Source organism: Schistocerca cancellata, chromosome 8 (genome assembly GCF_023864275.1).
Source record: "Schistocerca cancellata isolate TAMUIC-IGC-003103 chromosome 8, iqSchCanc2.1, whole genome shotgun sequence".
NCBI classification, from domain to species: domain Eukaryota; kingdom Metazoa; phylum Arthropoda; class Insecta; order Orthoptera; family Acrididae; genus Schistocerca; species Schistocerca cancellata.
The window spans coordinates 480,539,653-480,561,562 of NC_064633.1; the positions used below are offsets into that span (position 1 = coordinate 480,539,653).

Here is a 21,910-nt window from a genome sequence, read left to right on the forward strand (position 1 = left end):
CATTATTATAGTAATACAGTTGTTAATGGGTTAGCGTACTAAAAGAAACTGTAGAAATGTGAGTAGCAGGTAACACGTGAATAAAGACGGTAGTCTGCAGCTGGGTACGGCGTAGGTTCTTGGCACGTCGAGGGTGAAGCTCTGGTGTGCTTTGTTAATGGTGGACTGGCAGCGTGCGACTTCACGCCCAGTAGCACAGTTCTATAAAGCCGTCACCTCGAAGTGACGGTGAGGTATTAGATTAGCCGCTAAGGGCTGCTGAAATTTAAACCACTCGCCGAAGCTGGAAGCACGAATAGTCTTGTGTAATTGAAACACGACAGGCCGCTGTACAGATCATATTATTGTTCGTGGAAAAAACAGTATTTCCACTTTTAGTTTCTGGCTTTTACACTAACGGCATCAGTGAGGAATTTTAGTCATAACTTTGATTTATATGTGGCTACACCTAAATACAAGTTCTATAAATTGCTAGTTCATGTCATGCGTAATAAATTTGCGCAGTTTTGTTTGTATTCGGTTGAACACCTCTAACGAAAGTATTCTAATAATTTTTTTACAAGATGTTGGTAATAAACATTGTCTCTGTTAGACCAGATTTGAAACATTATTCGATGAAAGATGGAAATTTTGCCAAACAATGGTGATGGATGATTTTCTAACTTAATCACACAAGCACAGCAAGAGGGCATACTTCCAAGTGTTTCATGTTGGAACAGCTGGGATGAGAAAAGCCTAGCAGCTTTAATTACCTACTGCCTTTTTTCATATTCAAACAATGAACTACAAATCCTATATTAATTACATTGACAAACAAAATTGGCATCACCACCAGGGTATTTTATTCATACTTGTGTTTACTTCTGAAATTTAAGCTTCTTTTGATATTATACGTATATAGTCGCTGCATTCTGTTGTATGATAATTTTGTTTAAACTTTAATGTGATATAGCTAATTAGTTGCTAATAGGGACAAAGTTTTTTCTTTGATAAACCGTCATTGTCTGGCTTGGAACAGCATTAAAATAATTTGAAAATATTATTTGAAAATTCGTTTTATTGTCAGTCATTTAGTCAACAATGATACAACAAATTTCTCCCAGTAAGGGAGAGCGATCAACAAACATTAACAACAGGAGGGAGAAAAACGAGATCAGTGAGTAAGAATCCACTACCCTCAACAATGAGGCTGTGAACTCTCTTTTTCTAATGGATGTGTATGTATTCATCAGTGCCACGTCTGTTTCTGTTTCACCACCCGTGCCCATGTCCACCTCCTCCACCTCCATGGCCACCACCTCCGTGTCCCCAACCACCATGGCCGCCGCCTCCATGTCCGCCGCCGCCGCCTCCGTGTCCACCGCCTCCATGTCCCCATCCTCCATGTCCGCCTCCGCCGCCTCCGTGTCCACCACCGCCGCCTCCGTGTCCCCATCCTCCGTGTCCGCCACCGCCGCCTCCGTGTCCACCGTGGCCGCCGCCGCCACCTCCGTGTCCACCGCCGCCGCCTCCGTGTCCCCATCCTCCGTGTCCTCCACCGCCGCCTCCGTGTCCGCCATGTCCGCCACCGCCGCCGCCTCCGTGTCCACCGTGTCCACCGCCGCCTCCTCCGCCGTGTCCGCCGTGTCCGCCACCGCCGCCGCCTCCGTGTCCACCGTGTCCACCACCACCTCCGCCTCCGTGTCCTCCGCCTCCGTGGCCGCCACCGCCGCCTCCGTGTCCACCACCGCCGCCTCCATGGCCACCTCCGCCGCCGCCACCGCCGCCGCCTCCACTGCTGTGTCCCCACTCGTGGTGTTCGGAATGACCTCCCTTCTTCCCATAATCAGAGTGGTGTCCGTGGTGTGAGTCATGACCCCCAGCGGACTTGTGACCCTTGTGGTCGTGGTGGTGTCCTCCCTTCTCGTGATGACCCTTCTTGCCGTGATGGCCCTCGTGGTGGCCGCCGTGGTAGTGGCCTCCCTTCTTATGTCCACCACTCTTTCCTTCATGGTGCGAGCCGTGTTCTCCGTGCTTGCTGTGGTGCCCACCCTCGTGGTGTTCATCGTAAAACTCGTGCTTCTTTCCATACTCGTCCTTTTTGTGCACTGAGTGGCCACCCTTGGTGCTGTGACCCTTGGAATGCTTGCCACCTTCCCCGTACTTGGCGCCCTTCTCGCCTTTCTCGCCGTAGTGATGTTCTCCGTAGTGACCGCCCTCCTCGTGATGGCTCTTCTTCTTGCCTCCGTGATCAGAGTAGTGTCCACTGTGCCCTTCCTTGTCGTGGTGGCCCTTTGAACCCTTCTCGTGCTCATGGTATCCCTGTTCGTGAAGAAAACATTAATTATCTTTTCATTGATGCTTTCATCGAAAAGGAAGTACTAATTTAAATTTATTTGAAAAACTATTAGTTCCTCTGAGTCGACAAATATCTTAAGTGTTCACATTTTTCATATTCTAAATTAGTCAACAGAAGGATTTACTTTAAATAAGAGGTCGAACACACAAATGAAAACTAGCTTATTGTGGCTGAGGATATGAGCTAACAGAGATAAGTGAGGAACACAAAAACTAAAAACTACGATCAAGAGACTACCGCGAGTAGAAGCTGCGATGTTTAAAAAGAATTGCTCGCACTAGAAAGGAATCTAAAGCTTCATAAAGGAAACATATAGACTTGATAGAAGGTGGGCACACGTTCAGAAATGCGTGTACAGTTGTGAAAATAATGAATAATAATAAAAGTAGCGTGTCTCCCAATGTTTGCAAAACTTTAATGTGACAGTAGCTCGACAAAATCACTGCCACTTTATCCTAACAGCTCTTTATTTGACCTCACAAGGCTGAATCTTATCATTTAATACTTTCTCACTCCAGAAAAGTACTGAGATAATCAACTTGAATTGAACACATGATGTAGGTATTATCAGCAAGTGGCTGTAACCATCAGCCTTCAGAGAAATTGCATGTAAAGCTTTGTAGAACAGATTTAAGCACGACAACAGTTAGATTAAACGAATGAACTGATAAGGTGAAAATCTGTACCAAGTAAGAAGCTCTAAATTTTTATGTTCAATAGTGCTGTTCAAGACGATCGGGACTGAAGTTTCGCTGCAGTGTCGACAGCCCAGTTTAACTTGAGGAAACAAATACAGTGTCGAAAATGTGTAGAGAAGAATCTGTTCTATTTTCTGTGTTGGTAGTCACCAGTTTTGTTGTTCTGAGTCCACATTAAACTGTACTTTTCCCTATAAGTGGCTGGGTAGGTAAGATGATAGGTCAGCTGATGGCAAAACCACTACGGCGAGCAAAGCACTGTCGTGCTCAAACGAGCCAAAGGGTTGATGAGAGCTTTCCCTTAAGAACACATCTGCCCGTGAATGGCAGATCATTTTATGGGATCAGTTATTTGTTGTTCTTCTGTATGGGAGATGAAGAAGCTTGCACAGGATAGAGTAGCATGGAGAGCTGCATCAAACCAGTCTCAGGACTGAAGACCACAACAACAACAACTTTTAAACTGTGAGAAATTCGGTGTACAGGGTCGGCTGCTGGACTCGAATGGAATGGCCAGTAAGAAGGTGGAAAAAATTCGTATCTCAATCCACGTTCATCAGTCTCACCTTGTATCCTTTGTCGCCCTTGTGGCCGTGGCCGCCGTGGTGGCCAGAGTGGTGTTCGTGGCCACCACCTTTCTCGAAGTGGTGTCCGCCGTGGCCGCCGCTGCCGCCACCGCCGCCCCCGTGGCCCCCGTGGCCACCACCACCGCCGCCCCCGTGGCCTCCGTGGCCACCGCCTCCTCCGCCTCCGTGTCCCCAGTGGGAGGCGGCCGACTCGAGGTCAGCGGGGGCGGCTTCTTCCTCCTTGCCCACAGTCCGGGCGCCAGCCAATACGGCCACGCAGAGCGCCAGCCCCGCGTAGAGGCAGAGGCGCTCCATCCGCGCCATCACCGACAGTCCAAGGTCTAACAGGCAGCGGCGGTCAGTTCACCTGTAACCAGCAAGTGACGAGAGCTTCATTTACTTGTCTACATTAGCAACAACGAACAAAACTGGGGAGACAAAATCCTTTCTAAGCCTACATATGAAAGATCTCCGAAGTACCTCCAGGACACTTCACGCTAATTCTAGATTTGATGATGGTCTCAATTTGGCTAGGGACGAAGTCCACAAGTCTCTTCAGTATACAATGTCCAGCGGAAGCTATCATTGGTGACTACATCCTGTAGAGCTATGCAACTGCAGGGATGTCACCTTCTACTTCTGATTTTTTTTTCTTCTTTTTCCTTTTCCCTTTTTTGTGAAGTGTTAGCATTGTTATAGATCGGATTTGACAGTGCCAGTGGAATTCGGTCGCCCGATGCGCTACCGGACCCCACAAGTCGTCCCACGAAGGAATCGGTATAATAACTCCTCCGCCCATTAATGACTAAAATTCGGAAGTGTCAGACGTGCGGCTGGCATTCGGATACGTGAAGTCCCTTGCTCGCTGCTTATGAGGCGCTCTACTGGGTTCACCGTATCTGCGTTAACTTGCGTGTTATGACAGTATGCCGTTACAAGGCAACGGCGCAGGGATGGTTTATCACAAACGCATCACTCTAGTTAGGATTTGTGATAATTAATGTGTGTTGGACTGTAAAGGTCTAAGAAGGCTTCACATAAGGAATAATAAAGCCAAAACAGGCAGCGGTCGGTGTGGTCCGGTGAATAGAGACGTGCAGAAGCATATTCTGCAATATTCGATGTTTCTTACAAGAGCGTACTCTTTCAGTAATGCCTGTTCCATTTCGTGACTACAGTCTGATTAAAAAACCAAAGAAAGATGAAACTGGTGCGAGTGAAATAACTGACAATAACATTTGTATTTGACCTTGTCAGAAATATTTGACCATCTTTTCCAGAAAGTATCGTGATTTCCGAGGGCGTGGTTAGCCAAAAATATAGGAGAAAAGTTAAAATTCCTGCGAATGAAACGAGCAGCAAGTCATATTTATAGTCTTGCTCGTCACAGGTGTTTAGCTGCGATCGAATTCTAAAAAAGGCTTTCGTAAATTTGGTGGCCAAGAGAAAGATCACAGCATACAGCGAGCGCGAGACGTCACGTGACCGGTTCCCGATTTCAGCCGCAAGCTCGGAAACTGGTTGAGATGAACCGGAATTCACTGGCATGACTTAAGTCAGCGGTGGAAGGCACATTATCACCTGTTACCAGTTCTAAAACTCCCACAAGACTCCAAAGCAGCTAGTGCGGTTTTTTAAGGAGGTGACTAACATTTTGTCCGTTGAGATTAATATCCAAAGCAGTCAAGTAACACAGGATTCAGTAACTTGTCTTAGACTGGCTAAAACTCTGGACTCTCGTTCAGGAGTTTCACTGAGTCAGATCCCCGCATGAATATTCAGATTCACATCTCCGAGCTTTGGTTAAGTCGCTTAAGGCAAATATCGAACTGATTGCTTTCAGAAGAATACGGTCCATTTCCTTCCTAACACATCCCCAATTTGGGATCTAGAAGCTTAATTGTGGGTATAGATAATTAATCTGCAAGTTTTGATGAGTAAGTTTGTATCAAAGCATGTGGCATAAATAGCCGTGTCTTTTGATTACATTTACTAAGAAGCTTGAACTATTTACACCTACAAGAGACAGTAGACCTCAGTGTTTGATGTAAATTTCAACTTGATACAGAAACGAGTTCCTGAGAAAAAGCCTCATTAACAGACAGACAGACAGACAGACAGACAGACGGACAACAAAGTTATAGTGTAAGATAAGGTTTCTGTTTCAACCGAAGGAGATTCGGAATCCTAAAAAAGAAGAATTTCATATTTTGCGTTAGTAGATGGTTCAAGTGGCTCTGAGGTCATCAGTCCCTTGGAACTTAGAACTACTTAAACCTAACTAACCTAAGGACATGACACATATCCATTCCCGAGGCAGGATTCGAACCTACGACCGTAGCGGTCTCGTGGTTCCAGACTGAAGGCCTTAGTAGACTAGTGTCACACAGGCGCTATCACTGCCGATTTAGACCACTTAGACAATCACCATCAGATGATTTGAATACGTTACATAGTAACTTTTCGAAAGGATGAGTGCAGCGATCGGCAAAACTGTGCATCTACCTATGTTTTGCACTGGTCCTCAGGAAGATTTACTAAGAGACATATTGGTATGATCTGATTATGATTTTCTAAGTTGTGTGAATTGGTAATGATAGTATTTGTGCGAGCAGAGGCTGGAAAGATAAAATAGTATTTGCACTTAAAATGACTTACAAAATTTTTGAGAAAATGTTTAGAAATTTGAAAAATGAGTGGCTCGAGTGCAGCTTCCGAAAGTCCTGGGTGTTAGCTTGAGCGAGGCGAGCTTAGCTGTGAGAGAGCCAGCGAGCGGCGGACCCACCTGTGCGACTGTCGCTTGCTGGAGACGGCCGGGCTGTGATGGCTGGGAGTCTGCGGCGGCGCTATTTATCCGGCGGCGCGATCCGTTCCGCCAGGGCGCGCTCCGCCCTGCCCCGGCCTGCTGTTCCCTGCTCTCCTGCGGCGGTCCCTTCCCTGCCGCGGCTCGCCGTCCGCGTTGGCCGCGCGGTTTCTTTGGTCCCATTCGCCGGGAGCCGAGGCGCCCGTCTCCGCGCACAGGGCACGCTGCACGCTTTCGCGATGATCCGCAGGGCCGCCGGTCTCGCCTGTCTCTGCAGCTCTTGTCGTCGAAAGGTGCATTCTTTCGTATAGAGGCACCGACTCTCGGAATCGTCAGATATCGTGCTATTTTTTTATTTTATTTATTATTAGTAGGCGCAACACTCGGTACGGATACGAATGCCTGTATGTTAGCCAGTACAGGATCGCTGGTTCTTCCATAGCTGCCGGCCGGAGTGGCCGTGCGGTTCTAGGCGCTACAGCCTGGAGCCGAGTGACTGCTACGGTCGCAGGTTCGAATCCTGCCTCGGGCATGGATGTGTGTGATGTCTTTAGGTTAGTTAGGTTTAAGTAGTTCTAAGTTCAAGGCGACTGATGAGCTCAGAAGTTAAGTCGCATAGTGCTCAGAGCCATTTGAACCATTTCTGGTCCAAGATAGGTGAAAAAATGAAATGATCGTATGGCATTGCCGGCCGGGAGGCACCATCCGGAGAAGTTCGGTTGCCGAGTGCGAGTCTTGTTTCAGTCAAATGGTTCAAATGGCTCTGAGCACTATGGGACTGAACATCTGAGGTCATCAGTCCCCTAGAACTTAGAACTACTTAAACCTAACCAACCTAAGGACTTCACACACATCAATGCCCGAGGCTGGATTCGAACCTGCGACCGTAGCGACCGCGCGGTTCCGGACTGAAGCGCCTAGAACCGCTCGGTCACAGCGGACGGCCTTGTTTCAGTCGACGCCACATTGGGCGACTCGCGTGCCGGTGATGAGGATGAAATGATGGTGAGGACAACACAACTCCCAGTCCATGAGCGGAGAAAATCTCCAACCCAGCCGGGAATCAAAGCCGGTCCCACTGCGTAGTAGCCAAGCACGTAACCACTTTTTCTATAATCTCATTTTGTTCGTTAGTGTTCGCCCTGCATGTTTGGGGTGGACTTAACAATTAGGTTCCTTTCGCAGTATGCTGATGCATTAGCTCCATACTTAACAATCATACACAACCGTTCGCTCGACGAAAGATCCGTACCCAAAGACTGGAAAGTTGCACAGGTCATATCAAAATTCAAGAAAGGTAGTAGGAGTAATCCACTAAATTATAGGCCCATATAGTTAACGTCGATATGCAGCAGTATTTTAGAACATATATTGTCTTCGAACACTATGAATTACCTCGAAGGAAACGGTCTATTGACACAGCGTCAACATGGGTTTAGAAAACATCGTTCGTGTGAAACACAACTAGTTCTTTATTCACATGAAGTGCTGAGTGTTATTGACAAGGGATTTCAGATCGATTCCGTATTTCTGGATTTCTGGAAGACTTTTGATACTGTACCACACAAGCAGCTCGTAGTAAAATTGCGTCCTTATGGAATATCGTCTCAGTCATGTGACTGGATTTGCGATTTCCTGTCAGAGAGATCACAGTTCGTAGTAATTGTCGGAAAGTCATCGAGTAAAACAGAAGTGATTTCTGGAGTTCCCCAAGGTAGTGTTATAGACCCTTTGCTGTTCCTTACCTATATAAACGATTTGGGAGACAATCTGAGCAGCCGTCTTCCGTTGTTTGCAGATGGTGCTGTCGTTTATTGACTAATAAAGTCATCAGAAGATCAAAACAAACTTCAATACGATTTAGAAAACGTATCTGAATGGTACGAAAAGTAGCAGTTGACCCTAAATAACGAAACGTGTGAGGCCATCCACATAAGTGCTAAAAGGAACTCGTTAAACTTCGGTTACACGATAAATCAGTCTAATCTAAAAGCCGTAAATTCAACTGAATACCTAGGTATTACAATTACGAACAACTTAAATTGGAAAGAACACATAGAAAATGTTGTGGGGAAGGCAAACCAAAGGCTGCGTTTTATTGGCAGGAGACTTAGAAAATGTAACAGACCTACTAAGGAGACTGCCTACACTATGCTTGTCCGTCCTGTTTTAGAATACTGCTGCGCAGTGTGGAATCCTTACCAGATAGGACTGACGGAGTACATCGATAAAGTTCAAAGAAAGGCAGCACGTTTTGTATTATCGCGAAATATGGGAGAGAGTGTCACAGAAATGATACAGGATTTGGGCTGGAAATCGTTAAAAGAAAGGCGTTTTTCGCTGCGACGGAATGTGAAAATATTTTGTTGTCACCGACCTACATAGGGCGGAACGATCACCACGATAAATAAGGGAAATCAGAGCTCGTACGGAAAGATATAGGTGTTCATTCTTTCCGCGCTCAATACGAGATTGGAATAATAGAGAATTGTGAAGGTGGTTCAATGAACCCTCTGCCAGGTACTTAAATTTAATTTGCAGAGTATCCATGCAGATGTAGATGTAGATGTCAACGCTTGTTCAAGTTCGTCGGTGATCCATTAACTCAGTTTTTTTTATTACAGAGTGCAGCTAACCCTCTGTCCGAACACGCTTAGCTACTGTGCCGGCACCACTCAGCTAAGCAGGCGGACTCCACGATAGGCATTCTACACTGACGGAAACAAACTGGAACACAAAAAAAAATAATTAATGTACAGTAATGAAATTTCGGGAATACGTTTGTTAGGTAACGTATTTAAGTGATCAACATTGCAAGATCTCGGGTAATGTAAGGGCGAGATAAGCCACTGTAAATTTGAAGTGCTGGTACATTAATAACCGGCGTAACGGCCACAAAGTTTCATGCTTGGGTAATGTAAGGGCGAGATAAGCCACTGTAAATTTGAAATGCTGCTACATAAATAACCGGCGTAACGGCCACAAAGTTGCATGCTTGGGTAATGTAAGGGCGAGATAAGCCACTGTAAATTTGAAATGCTGGTACATTAATAACCGGCGTAACGGCCAAAAAGTTGCATGCAAGCATGCAAAAGTGCATCCATTGTGTCGTACAGGTGCCGGAAGTCAGTTGTGGAATGGAGTTCCGTGCCTGCTGCACATTGACGGTCAGTATCAATACAGGCCTAGTTAATGCTGGCTGTGGATGACTGTGGAGTAGTTGTTGGATGATGTCCAATATGTGCTCGATTCGAGACGATCTGGTGATCGAGGAGGCTAAAGCGACATGCCGGCGCTCCGTAGAACGTGTTGGGTTACCACAGAAGTATGTCGGCGAGCGTTATCTGTTGGAAAACATCCCCTTACAATGATGTTCATGAATGGCAGCACAAGAGGTCAACTCACACTTCTGCAGGTAGTAATGTCTAGGATTCCAGTGTTAACGGAGGAAATACGGCATTACATTCAAGCTGCAGCTAGGAGCTGTCCAGGGAAGACGGTGGAGCGTTGGCACAATCGGTTATTCAAAGAGCGACAGGCAGGCAACGGACGGTACACAGACTATACATATATGGAGACAGATTACGGCCAGCAAACGAGCAACAGATGCTGTATAGCAGCGTGTCATAGTGACACAAGTGCATCACGAGTTGCCCCAAATATGACAATGTACACTCCCTTGCCGGTGATGAGCTTCAGAGGATATGTTCCAGCAACCTTGTGAGCGCTATAAAGAGGGGACTCTCCCGAACTAAAAGGAGATCACAATAGGTAGTCATCTGCGACACTACCTCTGTGCCGGTCGCCGTCAGGCTGAGGACCTAGAATATTTAGAGCCGTGTCGGGAAGGAGACAGTACTGAGAAGATAGGAAGCAGATTCTTACAACTGAGTGAGCCACATACTGAGTATCGTGCATTGAACGATTGAGTTGAAGTCATTAATGCCAGAAGTGAATTGTCATTGAACTTTGTTATTTGGACTTAAGTCAATCAGAGATTCCTTGAGAGTTACACGGAGTTCTGTCTCTCCGATCACCCTCTAAGCTTGTAGTTTCTTTATAGGGTGGAGTTCTACCAGCTGCCCACGCGAAAGTCGCCCGTTGATTCCATCGTTCGACGTAACCCCTTGTAATTAAAACGTGTCCTTTTTACTCTCTCTCAGGACACGACAGACTGCTTGGGGTAGCCAAGAGAGCGCTCCAGCTGTCGTACAGAACCTCTCTCCAGACCGTAATTACAGGATTGGATTGGATTGTTTGGGGGAAGAGACCAAACAGCGAGGTCATCGGTCTCATCGGATTAGGGAAGGACGGGGAAGAAAGTCGGCCGTACCCTTTCAAAGGAACCATCCCGGCATTTGCCTGGAGAGATTTAGGGAAATCACGGAAAACCTAAATCAGGATGGCCGGACGCGGGATTGAACCGTCGTCCTCTCGAATGCGAGTCCAGTGTGCTAACCACTGCGCCACCTCGCTCGTTGTAATTACAGGTGTAAAACCAGTATGTGTAGCACGCAGAAAAGTTGACTGCAGGCCCTCCACTGGTCTGCTAACCAACACTCGGCGATCATTGGGAAGGAGGCAGAACCAGCTTTTATCGGAAAACTCAAGATACCTCTACCCTGCCCTCCAATGAGCTCTCACTTGACACCACTGAAGTCGCAAATGGCTGTGGTTTGGGGTCAGCAGAATGCACGTTACAGGCCTTCTGGCTCGTAGCTGCCCTTGAAGTAACCGATTTTTAACAGTTCGTTATGCCAGTGTGGTGACAAGTCCTGATCAGATTGCTGCTGATCATGAATTACGATGATCCAGAACCATACGCCGAACATGATTGTCTTCTCTTTCGGTAGTGCCACGTGGCCGTCTGCCGGAGCCCGGTCTTCTTGCGACCGTACCTTCTCGTGACCGACGCTGCCAGCAATGACTTCGTTCCTGCTATGTCTTTCTGCAACATCGCAGAAGAAACATGCAGTTTCTCGTAGATGTATTATACGATCTCGTTCATACCGAGGTGCTGATAATGGCGTATTGGTAGGCTTAAAGGCATTCTTGATTAATATCAACTCATCACGTCCAATCTCAAAGGTAACTAACGCTCATAACCGTTACAGTGCATGTTTAAAGCAAACCTGATTTGCGTCCTCATAGTGGCTCTGCTAGCGCCACTCTTGTGAAACTGGCACAAAACTGAAATAGATATCTTTTTTCAGATGTAGAAACGCTCCTAACAAATTTCGTTTATTTCACACAACTCCTTCTCAGACAACTCCTCCTTGGTGCTGAGATTTTTTTTCCGTCAATGCGCTTCCCTTCTGCCCTGCGACAGACATAAGCTACTGACGATCATTCCCGATCGGCCGCTAGAGGCGCTTAAGGCTGCCCCAAGGGGACGAGGACCAAGCGGGAAACGACAAGGGTTTACACCGGGACGGTCGACAAAGATAGTAATTTTTGGACCAAAACACCTTCAACAGAAAGACTTTTAACTTGAGAAGGATTTGGTAATGGTTTTAGTGGACAATGAGGAGACGTGTGACTAGAGTTGTGAAACTACCGGAGACTAACGTAGACTGCCGTAAGTCAGCAGAGACTACGGCAGTTTTGCTAGTAGCTATGCTCAGTTAAGATCATAACCGCTTTACTCTCCGTTCGATGAGTTGCATACCTCATTACGATCGCCTCGTTTACATACATAGCCAGTCTGTTACCAGATTCCCCTAGAAAACGACAGCGGTGAACGGTCTGGGAAGTGAGTGAGGATGAATAATGCGCCTTACTGAATATTTTTGTTCTACATAGTTATCCTCCTCCTGTTACTTAAAACTAAACAGTTTTTATAGCAAAATTGGAATTGTCATTGTTTGATTCCGATTTTATTGGAAAACTGTTAATTTGTAATGTGGAGCAGAGGGATGTTATAGTAAAAATTTTTAAAAAAATTACAGATTTATCGTACAGAGCTGTAGTTGTTGTTGTTGTGGTCTTCAGTCCAGAGGCTGGTTTGATGCAGTCCTCCATGCTACTCTATCCTGTGCAAACTTCTTCATCTCCAAGTAACTACTGCAACCTACATCCTTCTGAATCTGTTTAGTGTATTCATCTCTAGGTCTTCCTCTACGATTTTTATCCTACACGGCGCCCTCCAATACTAAACTGATTACCCCTTGATGCCTCAGAACATGTTCTACCAACGCCGGCCGCGGTGGTCTCGCGGCTCTAGGCGCGCAGTCCGGAACCGCGCGACTGCTACGGTCGCAGGTTCGAATCCTGCCTCGGGCTTGGATGTGTGTGCTGTCCTTAGGTTAGTTAGGTTTAAGTAGTTCTAAGTTCTAGGGGACTGATGACCACAGCTGTTAAGTCCCATAGTGCTCAGAGCCATTTTTGTTCTACCAACAGATCCCTTCTTCTAGTCACGTTGTGCCACGAATTTCTCTTCTCCCCAATTGTAGTCAATACCTCCTCATTAGTTACGTGATCTACCCACCTAAACTTCAGCATTCTTCTGTAGCACCACGTTTCAAAAGCTTCTATTCTCTTCTTGTCTAAACTATTTATCGTCCAAGTTTCACTCCATACATGGCTACATTCCATACAAATACTTTCAGAAAAGACTTCCTTACACTTAAACCTATACACGATGTTAGCAACTTTCTCTTCTTCAGAAACGCTTTCCCTACAGTGTACATTTTATACTCCTCTACTCCGAACATCATCAGTTATTTTGCTTACCAAATAGCAAAACTCATGTACTACTTTAAGTGCCACATTTCCTAATATAATTCCCTCAGCATCACCCGATTTAATTTGACTACATTCCATTATCTTCGTTTTACCTTTGTTGATGTTCATGTTATATCCTCCATTCAAGACACTGTCCATTCCGTTCAATTGCTTTTCCAGGTCCTTTGCTGTCTCTGACAGAATAACAATGTCATCGGGAAATCTCAGAGTTTTTATATCTTCTCAATGGATTTTAATTCCTACTCCAAAATTTTCTTTTATTTTTTTTCTTAACTGCTTGCTCAATATAGAGATTGAATAACATTGGGGATAGGATACAATATTCTTTCTTTCAGGACTGCTAGTTCTGCAAGGTTCGCAGGAGAGCTTCTGTAAAGTTTGGAAGGTAGGAGACGAGGTACTGCTGGCAGAAGTAAAGCTATGGGGACGGGGCGTGAGTCGCGCTTGGGTAGCTCACTTTGATGCCGGCACGGTAGCTCAGCGTGCTCGGTCAGAGGGTTAGCTGCCCTCTGCAATAAAAAAAAAACTGAGTGAATGGATCAACGAAGAACCTGAACCGGTGTCATCGGACGTTCGCCCCGAACAAATTCAACGAGCAATATAGAACAAAATGAGATCCACCCAAAAAAAAGAAAAAAAATGCGGGTAGAGCACTTGCCCGCGAGAGGCAAAGGTCCCGAGTTCGAATCTCGGTCCGACACACAGTTTTAAACTGCCGAGAAGTTTCAGGCTACAACCCTGTCTCACTCCCTTCCCAACCACTGGTTTCCTTTCATGCCCCTCGACTCTTATAACTGCCACGTGGTGTATGTACAAATTGTAAATAGCCTTTCGTTCCTAGTATTTTACCCCTACCACCTTCAGAATTTCAAAGAGAGTATTCCAGTCAACGTTGTCAATAGCTTTCTCTAAGTCTATAAATGCTAGAAATGTAGGTTTGCCTTGTCTTAATCAATCTTCTAAGATTAGTCGTAGGGTCAGTATTACCTCACGTGTTCCAGCATTTGTAGGGAATCCAAACTGATCTTCCCCGAGGTGGGCTTCTGCCAGTTTTTCCATTCGTCTGTAAAGAATTCGCGTTAGTATTTTGCATCCGTGACTTATTAAGATGAAAATTTGGTAATTTTGGGCCTGTCAACACCTACTGTCTTGGGGACTGGAATTATTATATTCTTCTTGAAGTCTGAGTGTATTTCACCTGCCTCATACATCTTCCTCACCAGATAGCAGAGTTTTGTCAGGGCTGGCTTTCCCAAGGCTATCAGTAGCTCTAATGGAATATTGTCTATTCCTGGGGCCTTGTTTCGACTTAGGTCTTTCAGTGCTCAGTCAAATTCTTCAAGCAGTATCATATCTCCCATTTCAATTTCGTCTATGTTCTCTTCCATTTCCATAATATTACCCTCAAGTACCTCGCCCTTGTAAAGACTCTCTATATACTCCTTCCACCTTTCTGCTTTCCCTTCTTTGCTTAGAACTGGTTTTCCATCTGAGCTCTTGATATTCATCAAGGCGTTCTGTTTTCTCGAAAGGTCTCATTAATTTTCCTGTAGGCAGTATGTATCTTACCCCTAGTGATATATGCACCTACAGCCTTACATTCGTTCTCTAGCCATCCCTGCTTAACCATTTTGCACTTTCTGGCGATCTCATTTTTGAGACGTTCGTATTCCTTTTTGCCTGCTTCGTATACTACATTTTTATATTTTCTCCTTTCAGCAATTAGATTCGATATGTCTTCTCTTACCCAAGGATTTTGACTAGTACTCGTCTTTTTACCTACTTTATCCTCTTCTGCCTTCACTATTTCATCTCTCAGAGCTACCCATTCTTCTTCTACTGTATTTCTTTCCCCTGTACTTGTCAATCGTTCACTAATGCTCTCTCTGAAATTCTCTACAACCACTGGTTCTTTCAGTTTTACCAGCTCTCATCTCTTTAAATTCTCACCTTTTTGCAGTTTCTTCAGTTTTAATCTACAGTTCATAACCAATAGATTGTGGTGAGAGTCCACATCTGCTTCTGGAAATGTCTTACAATTTAAAACCTGGTTCATAAATCTCTGTCTTACCATTATATAATGTATCTGAAACCTTCCAGTGTCCCCAGGCGACTTCCACGTATACAACCTTCTTTCGTGTTTCAAAAACTAAGTGTTAGCTGTGATTAAGTTATTCTCTGTGCAAAATTCTACGAGGCGGCTTCCTCTTTCATTTCTTACCCCCATTCCATACTCACTACTTCTTCTTCTCTTTCTTTTCCTTCTATCGAATTCCAGTCCCTCATGACCATTAAATTTTCGTTTCCCTTCACTATCTGAATAGCGCGAGAAAACGCATTTTTCTCAAAAGAGATAAAATAAAGTAACACTAGAACAAAAATATATCAATTTTCTCTTCAGTACTTCGTCAAGCTTCTGTAAAAGTTGTTTCTAATTGATAAACAATTTTCAAAGTAATCAATAATAACAGGAAATTTTTGCTTTTCATCATGGCGAAGAATGTTCTATTGACTACAAAATAACGACAATGATTATACAGATTCTTTTATATTTGTTCATGCAAACTGTACTTATATCAGAAATATGGTTACGTAAAAAGGCAGCACTTGCTTGATAAACAAATTTTTATCGCCTATGAAATGCAATATATATTTCTTAAAGTTATACAGTACTCGTTGGACTAACACTGAACTACATGCGGTTCTAACTGCTGTGCCGTCCGAGCCGGACGCGGCCGGGTTGGGAGCGCCGCGGTCGCAGGGTTGCAGGCTGCAGCACGTGCCGTGGAGGTTCTCCACTTGCACGGGTTCCGCCATCGCGCCAGTTGCCGGCGGAGTACAGTCTGCAAGTGACCGGACGACAACGGACAGAAGTCTTCTCGGAAAATAGAAGAGCAGCTCTCGCCCACATGGTTATAGATCATCGTCCAGGGCTGATTTAGACAGGGGATGTCTAGACAGCAGAATGAACAGACAGTTGCTGTAAATTGAGTACTGTGAAATTATCCTACGATTAGTTGCACTTAGTCATTGAGGGCCTCTTCAGTGTTACATTAGTAGCAGCGTTGCAGGCTTCATTATTAAAAAAGTTACAAAGATAAGTCATCATCATCTTGGACAGTTTCCAGCCACTGGCTAGGTCTGTCGGGAACACAAGCCTCTCCATCGTGTTCTGTCTTTCCACCATTCCCCCTCTTCCACCTTCGTCCAGTTCTCTCCTCTTCTCATCACACATTCCTTCACTCCCTTCACCCATCTATCCCTTGGTCTTCCTCTGGGCCTCTTCCCCTCCAGTTGCAGGTCAAACATCCTGTTTGGAATTCTTCCCTCATCCATTCTCTTCCTGTCCTGTACTGGTTCCTCCTTTAGTCTTTCCCTCACATACACATTTCGCAATCTGTCTCGTCTTGTTACACCCAACCTGCTCCTCTGGAACTTCATTTCACTAGCCTGTATTCTACTTTTGTCGCTTTCGTGCATTACCCATGTCTCACTTCCGTATGCCAATATGGGGACAAAGTAGGTTCGGTATATAATTCCCTTGGATTTCTGTGGCACCTCCTTGCTCCAAATAAGCCCACTAATGCATTTGTAGAACTGCCCTGCTTTTCTGCACCTTTCATTTATTTCCATTGGGTTTCCCCCCTTACTTTCAATCACGCTTCCCAGGTACTTGAAGCCAGTAGTGGATAAATCAACTGCTTTTAAAAAGGGAACATGCCTCGGATCACGGAACGGATCTAAAGGAAACCGACCAAGCAATGGAAAAGGATAACAAAGATAAGTAAACCTATTAATTCATTTGTGTGACTTTGTTACTAATTTGTTGGAGTGTTGTAGATCCTTCGTTCTCCAGTCCTATTACCTGACCCTGGGGCATAGCTGTGTAATCGTGGCATGGAAAAATTGAAAATTGTCTTACCGGTGTACTGCAACAGAAGCCGTTTCACGAACTCACAAACTCGGCCTGCCGTAACAACAATGGCAACTCGGTCTCCACAGCAGTATCGACGAGGCCTTTTACACAACTGGCGACGAGGGTTTACAACACTAATAACGTACAAAATAAGCAAACAAACAAAGTACCAAGACAAGCGGTTGGTTCCCAGTTACTGACACACTCATTTATGTTTCTTTCCCTACTAGTACTACTGATACTACCGCTCATTGTAATATCCACGACACTTTGTTCTAGCCACAAGATGCTAAAATGAAGTAAGTGTACAAACTTCAACAAATATTATCGATACTACGTATAAAAAAGGCTCTATCGTGTAAAAATGACAATAATTATTTCATTATTTCTATAATAATTTAATTTCTGTGTGAATTTAAACTATTATCAGAGAACTACATTCATAGACATTTTGTTATCTGTGATAATTGTGGTTCAGTTGTTCTTCCTGTGCTAACCGATGAACTGTTCGGGCGTGAGACGTGTGAGGTCTGTAAAGAGAAAACCTGTTAATTATTATTTGAAAAATAGAGTCGATGTTGTCTAGACGTGGATTTGTATTTATTTCAATTGTAATCCAATCTAATTAATGTTTTAAGTGTTAATTTTCAGCTCCGTAATTAGGAGCGCAGCCATTAGAGCGAGTAAATTACAGTGGAGTTTACTAGTAGCCGGTATAAAAAATATGAAAAATTTTTCATTGAGAATAATTTTAAGTGCTAAAGAATAGAGAACAAAAGGCTTAAAGACTTTTACCTGAATTCATTAACTTGATATAAAAGGAATCGAGAATAACAATAGACAAATTGACTATCGCCTGTCTGCCGCCATCTTAGCAAAAATATCTCCGCAGCAGTTTTGAATCGAGAATTTTAAAAAAACATAAATGTTGTTAGATATAAATGAATGGAAATAAATGTGCACCGGGGGTCCCGAATCTACTTTAAAAGACAGAATTCAACTCCGATTGAATCTTTAAAAACAGTGTTCACAGCATTTTACCTAACATAAATTTCTTATTTGCTGATGTATGAAGCCTAATTATTTATGACTATTTACAAGAAATATATTAAGTAACAGTTGTGTAAAATCTGATAAATGATATGCAATTTAGTGCCACTCACACGAATTTACAGACAACGTTTCTACACAACGTCAAATGGAGGTTTCTTTAACAGAGAGACAAATATTAGCCGGGATAATCATTTTTGTGATCAAACGAATTGTTGCGCCGACAATAGGTAACTGGTTTTATATTTCTTTTGATCTACCTGAAATATCATTTATAAGTAATTAAAGTGACGAAATACTATAAACCGGCTCCGCCACATCATCTTACCATTTACCACGTCATTTATGTACTGTATCAAAACTACTGAACTGTAGTTTTGGTAGAGTGCAACTTAAACTATAATATTGTGAATAGAAAAAAACACCTGGAAAACTCTTCAGAATAGGGGAAGTCTGTCTTTGGGAACAATAAAGGAAATATATAAGGGACAGTCCAATTATAACGAGGCAAACGGGAAAAAAGTAAGTAAACTATTTATTATTTCAAAAGTAATCGTCAAATTATTAATCCATTTAGTCCACTCTCACATGCTGCCAAGGTTGTTTCGAGATCGCTGTAGAAGCTTCTCTGCGATGTCCTTACACATCTTTGGCATAGTCCTGACGAAAGACATTCGTTCTCGTCGATTTGCTTCGGGAGAAGACTGGGCGCAATCATGTTCCCGTACAGTAATTTTCCCAAGAAGTCACTGACCTTTTCGTCTCACAGTGTCGATTACTTTTGAAATAATAAATTGTTTACTTACATTTTTACTTCTTTATAATTCTCATTTCACTGCCACTTACATGAAGGAAGTTCGTAAAAGTAGGACAAGAGAAGACAAACTGATTTTTAATAGAAAATAGGGAGTCAACTAACCCTCTTATTTTCATTACCGACGTGGATAAGATAATGACAGGAGAGACAGTGCAAATAGAAGATGAAAATATAAAAGCAATCGTGTTTGCAGGTCATTTAATGGTATGGGAAAATAGAGAAGGAGAGGAACATGAAAGGCTAAGTATATAGAACAAATTGGTGGGACAATATGGATAGAAATTTGATGCAAAGAAGTGCGAGGTAATGATGACAATGAGAAATGAGGGGAGAGTAGCAACAGATATAAGTACATGGTCCGGCGGAATGAATAGTGGGATCTAAAACGGACTGATCCTGGAAACAAACTTAAAAATTTCTTGAAACACACTTTGAAACCAAAGAAAAATATATGTTATTACGTGTAATATACGCCCATTAAGTCCTTAGTTTTGAATACAACACCAAACAGAAAGTCGCCAACGCTTTCCGTGTATTCCACCACGAGACGACGAAAGCTTCCATCAACTGATTCAGCATGTTCAACGGGATTTCCTACACAGCCATACGTATTCTTTCCATGAGTACAGCCACGGTATAAGGATGTACGGTGTGCACTTGTCTTTTCAATTATTCCCATAAGAAGAAATCTGGAAGAAGCCAGGAAGCGTAAGGCGAAGGTTTATCGTGTATTTAATTTCTGTACGACCTGCATTCTGTATGAGTGGACATGTAGGTCATCAAGGAAGATGCGCCACACGGAAAGATCTGTCACTATTAGCGCCAAGAAATGACGCAGCAGAACAGTGGGGTCTTCGGATCAGTGCTCCCCCGCGGTCCGCTGCGTCCTTCTTTGCCCTGGACTTTTCGTCTTTGCACTAGTCCTGAATTGTTGGACCTACTATTCAGTCAGCCAATGATCCAGGACTTGACCACGTCGTTTCAATTCGGAATGGCGACGGGAGGATCGCTGAACTTTGATGAGAGACTCGTTGCTTTTTAAATACGCCTCGACGGCGAATGCTTGAACTCCGTACGGCAATAATTAAAAATGGCAGTCCTTACTCAATGCGGTGCAAGCGTGCATATCTCACGCAAACGCAACACCGACGCCGTACTACGTGACTCAAGTCCTGCTATTCATTCCGCCGGAGTCTGTTTTAGAGGGAAAGTGTGGTGTCACCGCTAGACACCACACTTGCTAGGTGGTAGCCTTTAAATCGGCCGCGGCCCGTTAGTATACGTCTGACCCGCGTGTCGCCACTATCAGTGATTGCAGACCGAGCGCCGCCACACGGCAAGTCTAGTCTAGAGCCGACTTTGCTAGCGATGGTTCACTGCCTACATACGCTTTCATTTGCAGACACGACAGCTTAGCATAGCCTTCAGCTACGTCATTTGCTACGACCTAGCAATGAGCCATATTCAGTTACTATGAATGTATTCTGAACAGATAATATTGTGAATCATGTACCGTCAAGAGAAACGTTCATCATTAATGGATTAAAGTTAAGTAGCAAACTAATTACGTCCACTTTCTGAAGTCTCATTCCTTGTCATGTTCCAGACCTCACGTCAGCATAGTTCTTCCCTCATCACGCCAGCCTGCGTGAGCTAAAACGCGTGCATTTCGGCCTCCACTAGTAACACGGTGTTGGCTCTTCTGCCAACACAACAGAAAGTACTAAAGAAAGTGAAAGTTCCAAGTAGGCCTACTTGAGGACCAGAATAGAAGATAGCCGAAGGAAGGATAATAAGATTAGTGAAAGGGGAAGGCAAGCACAAGGATTCCAGCCGTGTAAGAAACCTAACCTGGCGTGGGCATGTACTGTACCATCTAAAGGCACATTTGCAGGGTGGGTGTGGATATATAACAAAAACGTAAAAATAAGTTGAGAATATAAATAAAGAATTACATAAGATATTAATTAGTGTAAGCGGTTGTATCGATTGTGATGTGCAACTGCTGAAACATTAGAATAATTACGCTGTTCAGTTGTCTTACCGAGAAGGCGGCACCTTTTTTTTCTGAAAGCCGTCCTGATCGGACGCATATCTGCCATCGCTGTAGATAATTATTTGGCACACCGCCATTATTCTATGTGACACAATCCCTCTAGGTATACTCATAGTTGCTCACAGCAACAGAATTAATGTAAATATCTATGTGATTTAATTTAGTATAATATTTTGTGAATACATCGGACGAAATAAGCACCATACGATAAAACTGCAAAGAGCGAAACGCTTCTAGTTTGAAGGGGGAAACCAGATGACACTATGGTTGGCCCGCTAGATGGCACTGCCATAGGTCAAACGGATATCAACTGTTTTTTTTTTAAATAGGAACCCCCATTCTTTATTACATATTCGTGTAGTAGGTAAAGAAATATGAATGTTTTAGTTGGACCACTTTTTTCCCTTTGTGATAGATGGCGCAGCAAAAGTCACAAACGTATCGGTACGTGGTATCACGTAACATTCTGCCAGTGCGGACGGTATTTGCATCGTGATACATTACCCGTGTTAAAATGGACCTTTTACCAATTGCGGAAAAGGTTGATATCATGTTGATGTATGGCTATTGTGATCATAATGCCCAACGGGCGTGTGTTATGTATGTTGCTCGGTATCCTGGACGACATCATCCAAGTGTCCGGACCGTTCGCCGGATAGTTACGTTATTTAAGGAAAGAGGAACTGTTCAGCCACATGTGAAACGTCAGCCACGACCTGCAACAAATGATGATGCCCAAGTAGGTGTTTCAGCTGCTGTCCCGGTTAATCCGCACATCAGTAGCAGACAAATTGCTCGAGAATCTGGAATCTCAAAAACGTCGGTGTTGAGAATTTTACATCAACATCTATTGCACCTGTACCATATTTCTATGCACCAGGAGTTGCATGGTGACGACTTTGAACGTCGTGTACAGTTCTGC

General features: G+C 44.0%; 1 protein-coding gene across 1 annotated transcript; it reads right to left on the bottom strand.

Annotated features, from left to right (window-relative positions):
* Positions 1–1,069: 1,069 nt before the first annotated feature.
* On the bottom strand, positions 1,070–6,425 carry LOC126094938 (uncharacterized). Its single transcript, XM_049909586.1, has 3 exons — positions 6,388–6,425; positions 3,603–3,969; positions 1,070–2,301 (listed from the first exon to the last, which is right to left on the bottom strand). The coding sequence occupies exons 2-3, from the start codon at positions 3,924–3,926 to the stop codon at positions 1,252–1,254; spliced, it is 1,374 nt and encodes a 457-aa protein (XP_049765543.1). The 5' UTR covers positions 3,927–3,969; positions 6,388–6,425; the 3' UTR covers positions 1,070–1,251.
* Between the last annotated feature and the right edge of the window lie 15,485 nt (positions 6,426–21,910).

Bases quoted from the DNA above. Each gene is read 5' to 3' on its own strand.
- LOC126094938 (XM_049909586.1), bottom strand. From the start codon at position 3,926: ATGGCGCGGATGGAGCGCCTCTGCCTCTACGCGGGGCTGGCGCTCTGC. The intron at 2,302-3,602 runs GTGAGACTGATG...CTTCACGAACAG, and splicing joins AGGGCGACAAAGGATACAAG to GGATACCATGAGCACGAGAA.